The following is a 16,930-nucleotide window of genomic DNA, read 5'->3' as shown; positions in this document are numbered from 1 at the left end:
TGATTCCAGGTCTGGAATAGTAAAACCAGCAGGGTCATGTGAAAGGGCACAGTGATCAGCTTCAAGGACACTGACCAGATCATCAAATTCTAACATCAACAGGAATGACTACAATGGATCAAAACACCCTGAATGTAAAAATTTACGAGTTCATGGTAATGAGAAAGAGAGCAGGCAAACCAAACATATAAAACAAAACAAAATAATTATTCGTTATCCTTTGAAGGTGCTAAGGCACCAACTCCTTCCTCTGAAAATTGGTAATTAATGGGAATGAATTGAGCTTTTATCCTGCCTGCCCTAAAGGGACTAGATCTCAGAGTAATCAAACAGCCATGGTCAATGAGGGAGAGCTCTTCTCTACCAAAGAACTCCAGCTAGTACATGTGGAGGGAATCATAGAACTTATAGACACTCTGCTTAAAATAATTGACTCAGGCAGTGATCATCAGTAATATTAATGTTATGGGAAAAGTTGATAGAAACTTGACAGTGGAACCTGAACCCCAGTGATTCTCATCATTCAAAGTTAAATAACCAGACATTCTGGCTTCCCAGCGTGATAAGATGTCAAATGGACAGCACCATCTTGAAATATTCGTGCCCAAAGAGTTGATCCTGAATCTCATTAAGCCTTGAGCTCTAACTTTTTAGTTTACAGAAAGTGAAAGTGGGTGGGAAGTGAGGGGAGAACAAGTAGAAAAACAAATTAAATGATACCAAGAGGAAGAAATCAGAAAAACCCTGAATGAAATGGCACATATGGGCAGTTGGACAAGTTTCTTCAACATGCCTTCGCCTTGATTATGAGCTTCTTGAGTACCAAGGACATCCTTTATTCACCTTTATATCCCTTGTTGTCTTCAAAGTACTTAGCACATGATGAGTGCTAAATACTGGCTATTGAATGAAGGACGGAATATTAATGTGAATGAGCCACAGTTTAATTTTCCTCTTAGTTTGTGGCCTGAACAGAGATGCCTTAATCTCAGCTTCAGACGGTAACAACTATCTCTATGTTCGTTTTGTGTGTTTTTTTTTAATTCTTCAAAAGGCATTAAAATGTATTATGATGACTTGGCACCTAGTTGAATAATTAATTATTTAATTTATTAATTATACTACATTATGCACACTGAAGATTAATCTTTAAAAGGTGACATTTCTGCCCTCTGGGAATATAATGTTCTGTGAAGACAGCATAACAATGGTAAATAAATATAAGTACAAATATTTAACAAAATTATTTTCTTTTCTTTCCCTCCCTCCTCTCAAAACACACATACTTTGTGTTGTTTGTGTTTTTTATCTTCTATATGTTACAATGTTTTGACATCTTAAAAACCTTTCTGGCTGGAGAGACTGCCCCTCCTAGGACCAGACAGTTTTCAGAGCTAGCAAAGGGCTTGGCCAGGAACACGTCTTTAATAGGCACACTAACCAATCCTGAGCCATACGTATCTCCTCTGTCTGGCCTGTACAATATTTCTCTGCCTTAATCATCCCAGGGCCAGGTACCCAGCAACTAGGAACCACTCATACAGTTGAGAGCCTGCTGGAGTTATTCAAACTGGATAATCTTAACCTGTTTACCATGCCCTGCCTTGCCTTTTTTTGAGGAAATCCAGTAAAGGCTCTAGCCTACACCTTCCCCTTGCTGCTGAGCCCTGAGGCTTCCACATGTGGCCCTGGGCAGTGTGACATGCCTCTTGTCTCCAGGACCTGTAAGTATAATAAACTTTGTTTTCCTGAGACTCTCCTGTGTCTCTTCTGTGGCCTCACCTGAGTGGCCACCACATAAAAGAACAACACATACATACTCTCTGTCTCTCAGAAACACTCATATATGGTTCTGGAGATTTAATTTAGGCCATCACTTTATATTATACCTATATCTTGGAATATTTTTCCCCTATTTTATTTACCCTTCAGAATTTACGTATCCTTTAAGGCTCAGTAAAAATGATACTTTTTACGTGGAGTTTTCCCAGATCCCTTCAGTCAAATTAATTATTCTTCCCAGTGAACTCAGTCTATTACTGTTTAAAACTTATTTTGTTCTTCCTCGTTTATTACGTTAAGTCAACTTATCTCAATACACTGTAAACACTGTAAACGTTGAAGTTAAAACAATGTTCTGTTCATCTTTATGCCTTCATAAATTTGTTATAGTGTTGACATGAAATACAGATACCTAATTTGTGTATAGACTGTGTTTTTCAATATATTTAAAAATCAAATATATGCTGTTATATGTGTAATGTCAATTACTCCAACTGTGAAATAAATAATAGAAGAAATGATTTCTTCTTCCCTTAACAGCCAGCTGATGTGATCCAGTGTTCCAGGACACCTGCATGATCAAGCTACTTTCCTAGTCGACATTTTTCTTGGTTTTTCATTGCCCAGTACAGGAACCCTTGGAGTCTTCAAGCTTTCCCTAAGATGGCCTGAGATTATTCTTCTAGCCCTACTACCCTCTACAAATGTTTGAAACTCCTGCCAAACAGAATACCAATTTTGCTTCCTGAGAGTGCCTTTTCTCACACTGTTTTCTTCTCTTCTTCACCCATCAAAATATGATCAGTCTTTCATGGCCTGCTTCAAATGTTCTTTTTCCATCACCTTATTTCTGACCTGCCTAAGTCCCTGCTGGCTTCCAGAGCCTTATGTTTGGAAGGAGCCTTCCATCGCTTTCTTACATTCGTGCTGTCTGCACTCACACACACATATTTCAGAAAAAGTGGAGATCCTGAGTAGGGTGGTTCTGAGTAGAAGAAGGGGGGTGAAATGGAAAGGTGATGAGAGAGAAAGAAAACAGAAGTTTTCTTCTGAGTGCTTGCTGGGAAGCGAGTCTCCATTGCTGAAAGTGTTCAAGAAGAGATTGAAAGGTTACATATTGGTGATGTGATAAACAATTTGGCTTGTGTTGGATAAGTATTAAACTAAAAGACTTCTGATATGAGTTTCAATGCTAGACCTATTTTTTGCAGTTTTTTTAAAGAAAAATTAAAATTGAATATAGTTATAGTATACAACACGATGTGTTCATATACATGTACGTTATAGGATGCCTAAGTCGAACTAGTTAACATATGTATTACGTCGCATATTTATCATTTTTGTGTGGCAAAAACAGTTAAAACCTACCCTTTTAGCAACTTTCAGTATACAATATATTGTTATTAATTACAGTGGTCATGATACACAATAAATCTCCTGAAGTTATTCCTCCTGTCTAACTGAAATTTTGTATCCTTTGACCAACACCTCCATAATTCTCCTACTCCCAGGCTCTGGCAACTACCAGCATACTCAGCCTCGAAGGATTCAACTTCTCTGGGTTTTATGTATGAGTGAAATCATGCAGTATTTGTCTTTCTGTGCCTGGCTTATTTCACTTAATATAATGTCCTCCAGGTTCATTCATGTTGTTGCAAATGACAAAATTTCATTCCTTCTTAAGGCTGAATAGTACTCCATTGTGTATATGTACCACGTTTTCTTTATCCATTCATTGATGAACATTTAGGTTTATTCCGTATCTTGGCTCTTGTCACGTTGCAATGAACACAGGAATGCAGCTATCTCTTCAATATACCGATTTCATTTTCCTCGGACATGTACCCAGAAATGGGATTCTTCAATCACATGGTAGTTCTATTTCTAATTTTTTGAGGAGCCAACATACTGTTTTCCATAATAGCTGTACTGATTAATATTCCCACCAACAGTACACAAGGATTCCCTTTTCTTTACATCCTTGCCAACACTTATGTTTTGCCTTTTTTATGGTAGACATTCTACCAGGTTTAAGGGGATATCTCACTGTGGTTTTAATTTGCATTTCCCTGATGATTAGTGATGTCCAGCATTTTTTATATACCTGTTGGCCATGTGTATGTCTTCTTTTGAAAAATATCAATTCAGGCCCTTTGTGTGTTTTTTGACTGGAACATTTGTTTTCTTCCTGTTGTTTGAGTTCTTTATATATTTTGGACATTAACTTCTTATCATATGTAAGGCGTGCAGGTATTTTCCTCCACTCCATAGGTCATCTCTTCACTCTGTGGTTTCCTTTGCCGTGGAACAGCCTGTTGTCTATTTTGCTTTTGTCGCCTATCTTTAGGGTCACATAAAGAAAAAAATCTTTGCCCAGACCATTGTCAGAGAGCTTTTCTCCTATGTTTTCTTCCAGTAGGTTTACAGTTTCAGGTCTTATGTCTAAGGCTCTCCAGAATTTTTAAATTTGCAAACATCCAAAGAAGTAAAAGTAGGACAAATGTTGAGTTATCAGTATATACGATATTGGTAAAGTGAAGTCTATCTAGTTTACAGGAAGTTGATAACATAATTTGAAAACCTTATTTTGGCCAAAATTTCATGTATTCTCTTTCGAGAAGTAACATTCTGTGAATCTGCTGTAAAGTAGCAAAGATGTTAATTGGCATTTCATCTCTTTTTATCTCCTCCCTATTCAATTCTAGTTGAGATGCAAGTGAACAATAAAATAACCAAATTTCAGTAAGAACAAGAGCCAGGACCAGAAATGTTCTACAGGATGCATAGTTAGGCTTGGAGTATTCAGAAGTGGACTATTTGTGTTTTGTGGCTTTAAGACAAGAATTAGTGGCTCTTTTCTGGATATAGCTGTGAGTTATTTATGAAATTATAGCAAATTTTTTTGTTGCATGATAAAATTAAAAAGAATATAAAAAATAAAATCACCAATAATTTTATAACCTAAAGATAGAAACTTTTTATCCTTTTACTGTATTTTGTTTCAGACATCTCTCTTGGTATAAATACATATGTTTATGTATATATGTGTTTGTGTGTGATTAAAATTGAATTATGTGACGTACGTTTTGAGGTTTTATTGTATTTTAGCCTCAGCATCCAACAGAGGAAGTTTTTGAGGTTTTTAAGAAATGCCTCAGGTTCTCTGTGAAGAATCCATTATATACTTTTTCAAAAACTGTTTTTTCCCCCAGGGTTTTAAAGATATTTGGTTCGGGAAAAGCATAGAAAATTAAACAACTGGAAAATGAGCTACAAACTACTGAGGTGGATGATTAATTCTGAGCACTCTGATAAGAGGGAGCAATTGTTACATAAAAGCAAGGCTTTGTAGGCAGACAGTCATAGTGACACAGAAAACAGCTTCTGGAGATACATTTTGACTAGGAAAAGCTATTAGGGTTATGAATATCAAGAGATAAAGCAGCCTCTTACCCCATAAAAAAATGGGCATAGGGAAGCTGGGAAAAATCTGCTTTTCTTTGCCGGAAATTCAGTGTTTCTGAACATAGAAATAGACAATTGTGTAAGGGATTATGCCTTAGCCTGTATTCTTATCTTATCTTGGTTATCCATGTCTTAGGAAAGCCAGGCCAGTTGGTTCATGCAGCCATACCATCATTCACCTAAGAAGAATTGGAAATAACACTTTATGACTTATAAAGTGATTTCACATCCCACATAGTACTTGTGCCAAATATATAAAATATTGATAGAATGCCTGGAAGAAAAGAATTAATCTTTGTTATGGTTAACCTTACATACAGTGCACACAGTGGTCATAGATGCCACGCCCCCAGATCGCTGCATTAGAAGATACACCCTGATAACTGTAAAACACATTGGGAATGTTGGGTTCCCAAGTGACAAGACTGTGTTTACATTTCATTTCACGTCAGGTACAGTGTGGAATGTTTTGGGGCCTGAGGCCTTGAGTGTACAGTGAAAACTAATGATGCCTCAGAGAGTCCCACAGTACAGAAGGCAGCATTTTATATTGTTTTATTTAGTGTTTTGGCAAACTAGACACCAATATCATTGCCGTGCTCTTTTTGTTATAAATCTGACTGTGTTAGCAATTGCATGGTTGGTTAGATTAATGGATGATAATGAGTAAGTGTTTGAAACGATGAGATTTGTCACTTGTCTCTTTCTCTGCAAAATTCTAATTTGTAGTAAGTGGCTCAGAACACGCAGATTTGAATTATTCTGTTTATGCAAGAAGACATGTATTAAATAAAGATGATGTTAGTAATTTTTAAATCAGTGATTTGAGTCATCTTTTTCATTTCTATAGACCAAAAAAGGTTGAGTTACTTTGATGAATGTACTCAGCTACTCTCCAGTTTTAAGTCAACTGCTTAAATTGTCATGTTATTTAAGGAATAGTGTCTATAATTGTTTATCATTGAAAAGCATTAGACTACATAAATTTAAATGTATAGTCAATATATTAAGCATGGATATATATATATAGCCTTTCAATTATACAGGTATCTAAGAACCCCTTTGTCCTGCAGGCTGGTGGTGTTAGTAGTATTTAGAGCACTGAATTGTCCAACTAAGAAAAATTAAATTAGAACTTGATTTATACTCAAACATAGCTTTTAGAAAAATTTAAAGGATCTTCCTTTGTGCATGAAAATCTATCAAAAACACAGGCATCTACCAATTAGATAAGAAGCAAAAAGGTAGTCTTTTAAAAAGACTAAAGCTTTTTGAAGCCAAAAATGAGGTGGCTTTTTTTTTTTTTCTATTTCAGTGTAAAACCTGTTCTGAGCCAAAAAAGATAACCAGTTCATCTGCCATCTATGACAACCCCAATCTCATCAAACCAATTCCAGTGAAACCCAGTGAAAACCAGCAACCGCATATACCTCAGCCCAGCCAGGTAAGAGTCCTCTGCTTGTCGTATTCAGTGTGTCTCTAGAATTCTTAAAGAACTTTGACCCAGAATATAGTCAGGGGAGGGCCTGGTGTTGTTGAAGAATGCTTTCAGCTAAACCCAAGAAAGAGAAATTTCAAAATATAGATTTTTTTCATTACTAATCATTTACTCTTTCTAGAAGAGGGTGAAAATTTTTACTTTTGTAATATACCACATTCTGTGCTACTCTCTTGTGAACTTGAACTCCTTAAGAGATCATATATTTTTTTAAAAAAACAACAAGCCGGCACAGTGCTTAAGCCTGCAATCCCAGCACTTTGGGAGGCTGAGGCAAGAGGATCACTTGAGGCCAGAAGTTTGAGAGCAGCCTGGGCAACATAGTAAGATCCCATCTCTACAAGAAAATTAGCCAGGCATGACGGCATGTACCTGTAGTCCTAGCTACTCTGGAGGCTGAGATGGGAGGATCACTTGAGCTGAGGAATTTGAGGCTACAGTGAGTTGTGATGCGCCACTGTACTCCATCCTGGTCAAGAAAGCAAGACCTTGCCTCAAAAAGCAAAAATCAAAAAACACCCTAGAAAACTAATAACATTGTCAGAGATCACAGAAATATTACCGATTGGGTCCGTATTCTTCTGGGACAGGTAGTTTCCCAAGGCCACCTGAGAGAATAAAAACCAAGGCAGCAAAACTGAGTTTAACACTTCTGAGCACCTCCTCTGTGCCAGCTGCAGTGCCCGCACTATAGACTGGGGTAGCTGCTGCAGAGACCTCAGAGTCCAGAGGAGTGATACAAAATTCCTCTTCAGACAGGGTGACCTGTTACCGTATTTGCAATCTGAATTAGAAACATTACAGCAGCTTTTGTGTTAGTGTATGTATACATATTTCAGAATAGTACAGCAATGACAAAAATTGTCAATCTGTAGGTGCCATTAATGATTATAAATATAATATTGCTGTACCATTTTGTCATGGCTATGACTAGTTAGAAAGATTTTCTTAAAGGAATTAGTTTAAATCAATTTTGAAAATGAACATGGAGCCAAAAGACACAAAGACTAGTAATGAAAATCTTATACTGAATTTTTAAAGAAAATAAATATTTTCTAATTTTTTAGCTTTCTTTTTATTGCTTGTTGTCCATGGAAGGTTTTTATTATATTTTAATAGAGAGACCTGAATATAAAATAACTTTAAAATGAAGCTCATGTTTTCTTTTTGAGATAGGGTTTTATTCCTGTTGCCCGGGCTGGAGTGCAGTGGTACCGTCTTGGCTCACTGCAGCCTCTGCATCCTGGACTCAAGTGATCCTCCCACCTCAGCCTTCCAAGTAGCTGGGACTATAGGCTTGTGCTGTCATGTTGGCAATTTTTGTATTTCTTATAGAGATGGGGTTTTGCCATGTTGTCCAGGCTGGTCTTGAACTCCTTAGCTCAAGCAGTCTGCCTGCCTTGGCCTCCCAAAGTGCAGGAATTACAGGCATGAGCCACTGTGCCTGGCCTTGTGTTTTCTTAGTGCAACTATGCAGAAAACAACAGAAAAAGGAAGTAGCTTTGTAAGTGGCTGGGCCAAGGTAGATTTTATGTATCCAAGGACTTTTCAAACCCTACCATTATATATTTGAAAGGATCAAGTTAGATTAAAAGTCTTCCGTTTCTTTCCAGCCCTAGATTTCCATAATTCTATGAAAAGCTACTAGAAATTCAGAAATTCTCATATTCCTTCTCATATTACCCTGCAGGCTTAGATGGGCTTCCTATTGAAGAGACTGTTTATGTTTCTAGTGCATGTAATTTCCTACCAAGGTGGTTTCCAATCTGTGAAACCCCAGGCCCTCGAAGATCCTGTACCTGTTTTTTCAGTCAACAGACACTAAAGTATAACAACTGTCTTGGGGGTACAAGGGGAACAGGCTATGAAAAATTTTGACATTAAAAAGGGATTTTCATTTTTAAAGTTGATTATCTGATTTCGTTCTCTCTAATCGATCCTTTGTGAATAGAGTAAGTCATCAGTTAGGTAAGTTAGGTTTCACAGCACTCCCTCATATAACCAAATTGTTTGCAGACTCATGTCAGATATCTTTCTTTTTTCCAGACCTTAGACCCTGAACCCCAGCACCTGTCCTTGACAGCTCTGTTTGGGAAGCAGGACAAAGCTACATGTCAGGAGACTGCAGAGCCTCCACAGACCCTCCACTACCACCACCAGCAGCAGCAACAGCAGCCGCAAGAGAAGCTTCCAATTAGACAGGGGGCCGTACGCTCCCTGTCCTATGAGGAACCCAAAAGGCACTCGCCCCCCATTGAGAAGCAGCTCTGTCCAGCCATTCAGAAACTCATGGTCAGGAACACAGACCTCCACCCATTGTCAGAGCTGCCTGAAAACCGGTGCTGTGAAAATGGCAGTTCCCGTTCTGCAGGAGAAGTTTTTACGGGACCTGTCCGGCCAAGGTCTCCTCACAGTGTTGGGACTTCTTGTAGTGTGCAAAATGCTTCCAGAACTCACAACCTGTTAGAGAAACTTCACAGTACCCCACTGGGGGCCACAAACAAGTGTGACCCTAGTACCCCAACACCTGCCAGCTCAGCCGCCCCGAACCGCAGCAGAGCTCCCACTTCTGTCACCCCTGTGGCTCCAGGAAAGGGTCTGGCTCAGCTACCACAGGCCTATTTCAATGGCTGTCTTCCACCTCAGACAGTAGGACATCAGGCTCATGGAAGAGAACAGTCCACACTCCCAAGACAAACACTCCCCCTCTCTGGTAATCAGAGTGGCAGTTCTGGAGTGATCTCCCCTCAAGAGTTACTGAAGAAGCTTCAGATGGTGCAGCAGGAGCAGCAGCTGCATGCCTCTAACCGGCCAGCCTTGGCCGCTAGGTTTCCTGTGCTCACTCAGAGCTCTAGAACAGGGAAGCCCTTGGAATGCTGGATCAGCAAGACATCTAACACAGAACAGCAAACTCCTCTTTTTCAGGTAAATATGTACCAGGTGCAAAATAAAACGGGCTGGCAGCATAGCAAGACTCTGTCTCTACAAAAACAAAAAACAAAAAAAGTTAGCCAGGCTTGGTGTCTCACGCTTATAGTCTCAGCTCCCTGGGAGGCTGAGGTGGGAGGATCCCTTGAGCTCAAGAGGCAGAGGTTACAGTGAGCCATGACCATGCCACTGTACCCCAGCCTGGGTGACAGAATAAGACTCTGTCCCTTAAGAAAAAAACAGAGACGAAAAGGTATTACTATAGTGCAGTGAAATTTAGAGTTCACTTCTGTGCTGTGAGGACCATGTATCACGTACATTTCTGTTTGGAGCAGGGTGCCAGAAGCCACCTCTGTGCATCTTGATTGCCTGAACTTTCTACCTGAAAGGAGAATCTTCACTTTGGTTAACAATCTGAGAACCTCCCCCTGCCCTTTTGAGAGCGTTTACTTGTAGAGTTAAATCGTCATAATGTTAGGAGGTCTGAAGACCAACACAGACATGGGAAAAAAGCCTTATCTCTGACTATAGGAACATAGTATGGTCTGCTTTGAAATCAGTCTAGAATACTGAGCATCTGACCTCCTCTGGTGTTTCAGTCTGCAGTAAATTATTGCTTATTCACTTATTTCGTAAATATTTTTGAACACTTACTACATGTCAGGCATTGTCTACATGTGGGTACATAATGATGAAGAAAACAGACTCCCTACCGCTACCCACAGCCCATGCTCTAGGTTCTTGAAATAAACAGAAAGCAGCATATTTCCTCCTTAAAGGCGCAGCCTATTTTTATCTTTCTCAGTATCATCAGTATAGCCTAATGAAGATCAGGAGAGATGTGCATGCCACCCACCTCCACCCCCCACACAAACTGCCAGAGAGGGAAAATAGGACCATTTTTAGAAGTATTCTGTCCTTTAGGGAAGATGCTTCTCCATGTCTATCACTGACTTGGGGCAGTGAGGAAACCACAAGCTTGATCGTCTGCCTGTGGGTAACATCTGGAGATCAGACACTGATTTGTTTTCCCTTTGGATTGGAACACATGTATTGAAAGTACATTCGGTTTAAAAATTGGAAGGTTCTCCCTGCATATCACATACATAATCACTGGCCTTTCGTCATGTTTTGTTATGTACCTTTTTTTTTTTTTTTTTTTTTTTTTTTTTGAGACACAGTTTCACTCTTGTTGCCCAGGCTGGAATGCAATGGCGTGGTCTCAGCTCACTGCAATCTCCGCCTCCCAGGTTCAAGCGATTCTCCTGCCTCACTCTTCCAAGTAGTAGGGATTACAGGCACCTGCCACCATGTCCAGCTAATTTTTTTGTATTTTTTTTAGTAAAGACGGGGTTTCACCATGTTAGCCAGGCTGGTCTTGAACCTCTGACCTCAGGTGATCCATCCACCTTGGCCTCCCAAAGTGCTGGGATTACAGTTGTGAGCCACTGTGCCCGGTCTATTATGTAACTTACAACAGTTTCTCAAAAATCTGTCACTTTTGGCCAGGCACAGTGGCTCATGCCTGTAATCCCAGCACTTTGGGAGGTTAAGATGGGAGGATTGCTTGAACCCAGGAGTTTCAGACCAGCCTGGGCAACATATGAGACCTTGTCTCTACAAAAATATTTTTGGTTTTAATTAGCTGGGTTTGGTGGCATGCCACCATGGTCCCAGCTACTTGGGAGGCAGGAGGGGGAAGATCACTTCAGCCCAGGAGGTTGAGACTGTAGTGAGCCATGTTCACACCACTGCACTCCAGCCTGGACAATAGAGTGAGACCCTGTCTCAAAAGAAAACATTCAATTTTTTTTAAAACAAAGATCTTAGGGATGTACCAAAAGTCTTTGTGAGCCCCTGAGTCAAAGTGTTCTCCTTTATTATTTATTAACATCCCTAATCTGAGTACTGGCTGTTATAGAAACAATATTCATAACTCCTGCTCCCCCTCATTTCAGTGTTATTGTCCCTCTTTTAAAAACGTCTGCTTTTTTTCTCTTTGATGATTTAGAATTAGAAGCAGGGGATGAATATAGTCTGACTTCCATTTCTGATGTACAACTCCTTTGACTTTTCAGTACTCACAAATATCAAGAGCCAAATGAGGGAGGCGTGCATTTCAGGAGCCCACGCTGTGCTCAGAATGCTTGACTCCTCCTCCGGGGAGCACCGCTGCTCAGCACCGCTCCTCGAAATGTCACGTAGGGACAAGTTAAAAGAAACAGCCTGCCTTCCTCTAGGCCAGCTTCTGCTCCAAGAGATGCTAAGGGAGTGATTATAGAATTACAGCAGCTTCTAGCTTGCTGGCCTCTGTGCCTCCCTCTCAGGAGTTCTTCTGGGGAGTTAGGAGGCTAATAAATAATATTCTTTTTTTCCCCCTGAGTTAGAAGCAAATGATAGCTGTAGGAGTCAGTCAGCTTAGGATCAAAATGTCACTTGCATAACTGAAAGGGCTGTTAGAAAACTTGGTTTCAGGTCTGTTTGCCAAGGGAGTTAGACTCACCAGACAGACAAGGCCATGGCAGGGCTGAGCAACAGGCAGCACATCAGCTGCAGAAGCTGAAGAGGCGGGCTCTCTGCAGGCAGGCAGATCCTGTCCAGGAAGGACCCAGAAAGGGTGCAGCCACACATCACTCTCCCTCCCAAAGAGAAGTGCGTGAGGCTGCAGGAGGGGCAGGGAGTTGCTGTCACAGCATCTCCTGTACTCCAGGGTCCGGAGGGGAAATAGGTAGGCCCCCATCAAGTAAGGGTGGCAGCTCACACAGATTGTGAGACCTTTAAGTCAGAGTCATGACAGCCAGGTCTGAGGAAAAGGTCAGTAGACCTAAATGCACATTGCCAAATACTGGCAGTCAGCCTGAAAAATACACTGTCACTCAGAGGCCAAGCTTCATATGCAGTGGGAACAGCAGTCACCACAGCAGACCATACCAGAGCTGCTCAGTGATGCCAGAGGAAGGTGCACAGAGAGTGGAACAAGAATCAGTTACGCGTAGACTAGTCTCAGCTAGGGAAGCTGTGCACAGGGAATGTTAGATCACCCGCATCCACTGCTGCAAGCTGTCATGCCATGAGCTGCTCCTGACCCCACCCCTGTGTGTATTTGCTGTGAGCAGGTCATCTCACCTCAGCGCATCCCTGCTACAGCAGCTCCTTCTCTGCTCATGTCCCCCATGGTGTTCACACAATCCACCTCCGTCCCACCAAAAGAAAGGGAGAGCGGCCTCTTGCCTGTGGGAGGCCAGGAGCTGCCTGCTGCCGCCACCAGCCTCCTCCTGCCCATGCAGAGCTCAGAGCCCTCCGTGATCACCAGCAGCCCACTCACCAAGCTCCAGCTCCAGGAAGCACTGCTGTACCTCATTCAGGTAAGCGGGCACATCGTCTCTCTTTGCACCCGACCACACCTGTTGGCCTCCTGGCTGTGACTTGGATATAAAGACTTGGCCGTGGCCTGCTTAGCTTCCTGAGAATAACAGGTGTGTGTAACAACTCATCTGACCCCAGTGGCTTCTGTGCTCATTTAGCTCGGTGTTATTTAGAATACCAAGTGTGGCTTTGGGTGTCTCAGCTCTTCAAGGATTTGGTCATTTGAAGGACCGTCTAAGGTCTCCAAACTGTCACCTGTCAGAAGAGAAGGAAGCATACGCTGGTGATTAAGCAGTCCCTGAGAGGACCCTGGGTGCTGCCAGGGGCCCGGACAGAAAACTCACCATTGGGAAGTAGAGGTGGGAGCAGTCCTGGACAAGGGACCGTCTGCCCAGTGGGGAGCAGGTCACTGAGCGAGCGGAAAACAGGGAGGGAAGCAAGTAACGGCCGTGGCTGCTGCAGGTGCGTTTTGTAAGTCATTTTGAAGCCCGCTCAGTAGGATGGGATGGAGCGACAGGACTCCTTGTGAGCCGCTCGTCTCACGTGCCTGTGAAATTGTGAAATAATAATGAGCACAGTAAGAGCTAACACTCCATAGAGCTGGTGCCAGGCCCTGTTTTAAGTGCCACACACATACTAACTCATTCACTCCTTACACAACAACCCTGTCATTTTTCCCATTCTACAGAAAAGGAAAGTGAGGTTAAGCAACTGCTGAGGCACACAGCTCGTTCATAACACAGCGGGGATGCTCCATGCTGCCATGTGGCTCGGCTGCCCATCTGTGCTGCATGTAATGAGTTCTTGCTACCGTGCAGGCCCCCAGCCTGGCCCCCGGGTGCCACTTCCCATATGCTCTCCCGTGGGCCATGCTCTCCACATGAATGTTACCAGGGACCAGCCTCAGAAGGACTTTCAGCACAGGTGCCTTAGCAAAGCACGCCCAAAAAATAAATGGTAGGCCTTGAAAAGTGGAATATATGTAGCCAGACAGACTTGAGACACCCCAGTTGATATATTTAGGTGTCTTTTTGGTAGATAGTCTTTGAGAAAACTTCTGTGGCACTTTGCTTAAGCATCAGGTGGCCTTTAGAGAGCAGGCTAGCCCTTCTGCGGTTGTCTTGTCCTACTCAAAAAGACAGTGGTCTCTATTACTAAAATGTTTTTAGAAGCCTACGTGTTGGCCAGGTGCAGGGGCCCCTCACACCTGCACTCCCAGCACTTTGGGAAGCCAAGGTGGGAGCATTGCTTGAGGCCAGGAATTCAAGATCAGCCTGAGCATCGTAGTGAGACTACAGAGAAGGAAACCGTTTGAGAGAGAATGAAAGGAATGGACTAGAAAACAGCAGAAGTGTAATAACGATCAGATATAAAGGTCAGCAGCAAATAACTGAGCCTTACTAATTAATAAATAAATATCAGGATACAAATATTTGCCACCTTTTAAAGCTATTCACGGTAAGCTCATGAGGAATTAGAAAGGACATCTATGAACTTCTTTACATTGAGCAAATTTCTTAAGTTTGAATTTAAAAGAGCCGTATGTTTTTCTGGCTCATTCCATTCGGATCACATTGTCCTGAGACTCCGTTAGTCCAGAGTAGTTGCTGAACACGGCTGGTTAGAAATGACATTCCCCCTCCCTCGGCTGTCGGAATGCATGTTGCTTCTTCCTGTGTGCTAGACCTCATCTTCCCAGTCACTCAAACGGGCTGTTTTTGGCCTCCGCCTCTTGTTAGGATGCAGTCTCATGCATAGGAACTTTGTGACTACTTTGTAGGATAAAAAGGGATAACATCACTCTCTTCATTGCATGAAAATAATGCTAACTCTATGTGGGGTGCCAAGAGGGAATGAAGGGGGAATGTGAAGTGTGGGTGAATTACTAACACTGTAAAGAATTTGAGTGGGAGGGAGAAGTCTCTAGAACTAAAAAATGAAGAAAACCACTGATTAGACCATGATTCCCAGTCTTTGCCAGGCAAAAGAGCCCAGAGACTACCAGTCGTATTCCCGCCCACATGCCAAGGCCAGAAATTTTCCATAACTTTTGGAAAGATTTACATGGACTTTGATGAAGTACTGATGAAGCATATTGGAAGTAAAATCCTAAGTCATGCCCAAAACAAAGTAAACACATTGTAGGTAACGTGGAGGGCCTTTAAAAACCACAGTGGCTCATGCCTGTAATCCCAACACTTGGGGAGACCAGGAGTTCGAGACCACCCTGAGCAACATAGTGAGACCCTTTCTCAACAAAAAAACTGACAAAGAAAAGCCAGGTATGATGGCATACACCTTGTAGCCCTAGCTACTTGGGAGGCAGAGGTGGGAGGATTGCTTGACTCCAGGAAGTTGAGGCTGCAGTGAGCTGTGATGGTGATCCTGCACTTTAGCTTCAGTGATGGAGTGAGACCCGGTCTCAAAAACAAAACAAAACAAAACAAAAAAACAAGAAACAAAAAAACACACCACAGCAATCTCTGAACCAAACTTTGAGACCACTGACTTGGATCATGTCCTCCTAACTCCTCTGTCTGCTGAGGCCCCTTGTCTTTTCATGCAGCAGATCCAGGCGGTTCTTGAGTAAACCTTGCTCCATGCTGCCATGTGGCTCGGCTGCCCACCCGTGCTGTATGTAATGAGCTCTTGCTACTGTGCATACTGACCGTGGAAAACCAGCAGCTCTGACTGGCCTTGCCTCAGTCCCACATAACATTCACACGTGCAATTAAAAACCACCAGCTGTTAGATCAGACAGGGAGAGATGAGCCTGTGTGTCCAAATGCCAGTTCAGCTCTAAGACAGAGGAAGCCTTTTGTGTCTGTCAACCAAGTTGCATTCTCTTGGGTCTTTCATTTGTTTTCCAGAACGACGACAACTTCTTAAATATAATCTATGAAGCCTATCTCTTCAGCATGACTCAAGCAGCCATGAAAAAGACTATGTGAGAGCAAGTCCTTTTAAAACTGATGTTCAGATCCTTCTAGAACTCCGGCACAAGGTTCTTTCACATCAAGTGTTGTTTCCGTCAATGTTTCTGCCTTTTATTTTTTAAAAAAGTATGTATAATATGAAGTAAAATGTTTCAGACTTTTTTTTATAGTCAGGTGGATTTTTTTTATTAAGTTCTGGGATACATGTGCACAATGTGCAGGTTTATTACATAGGTACACACGTGCCATGGTGGTTTGCTGCACCCATCAACGCACCATCTACGTTAGGTATTTCTCCTAATGCTATCCTTCCCCTAGCCTCCTACCCCTAACAGGACCTGGTGTGTGATGTTCCCCTCCCTGTGTCCATGTGTTTTCATTGATCAACTCCCACTTGTGAATGAGAACATGTGGTGTTTCGTTTTATGTTCCTGTGTTAGTTTGCTGAGAATGATGGTTTCCAGCTTCATCCATGTCCCTGCAAAAGACATGAACTCATCCCTTCTTATGGCTGTATAGTATTCTGTGGTATATATGTGCTACATATTCTTTATCTGCTCTATCATTGATGGGCATTTAGGTTGGTTCCAAGTCTTTGCCATTGTGAATAGTGCTGCAGTAAACATACATGTGCATGCGTCTTTTTAGTAGAATGATTTATAATCCTTTGGGTATATACCCAGTAATGGAATTTCTGGGTCAAATGGTATTTCTGGTTCTAGATCCTTGAGGAATGACCACACTGTCTTCCACAACAGTTGAACTAATTTACACTCCCACCAACAGTGTAAAAGTGTTCCTATTTCTCCACATCCTCTTCAGCATCTGTTGTTTCCTGACTCTTTAATGATCACCATTCTAACTGGGGTGAGATAGTATGTCAATGTGGTTTTGATTTACATTTCTCTAATGAACAGTGATGATGAGCTTTTTTTCATATGTTTGTTGGCCACAT

The 16,930-nt window shown here is 41.8% G+C and overlaps 1 protein-coding gene across 1 annotated transcript in view; it reads left to right on the top strand.

Moving 5' to 3' along the window:
* DCP1B (decapping mRNA 1B) overlaps positions 1-16,137 on the top strand; it is a 53,937-nt gene extending 37,800 nt beyond the window's left edge. Inside the window, exons 6-9 of the mRNA XM_003934485.4 lie at positions 6,563-6,691; positions 8,792-9,670; positions 12,790-13,038; positions 15,910-16,137. Coding sequence (XP_003934534.1) covers positions 6,563-6,691; positions 8,792-9,670; positions 12,790-13,038; positions 15,910-15,990 — 1,338 coding nt within the window. The 3' untranslated portion in view covers positions 15,991-16,137. The remainder of the gene's footprint in view (positions 1-6,562; positions 6,692-8,791; positions 9,671-12,789; positions 13,039-15,909) is intronic.
* Positions 16,138-16,930: the final 793 nt, after the last annotated feature.

This window comes from Saimiri boliviensis, chromosome 7 (genome assembly GCF_048565385.1).
Source record: "Saimiri boliviensis isolate mSaiBol1 chromosome 7, mSaiBol1.pri, whole genome shotgun sequence".
In the NCBI taxonomy this organism is placed as follows: domain Eukaryota; kingdom Metazoa; phylum Chordata; class Mammalia; order Primates; family Cebidae; genus Saimiri; species Saimiri boliviensis.
The sequence above is the reverse complement of the archived record's forward strand: the minus strand, read 5'-3'. Positions and strand labels throughout refer to the sequence as shown.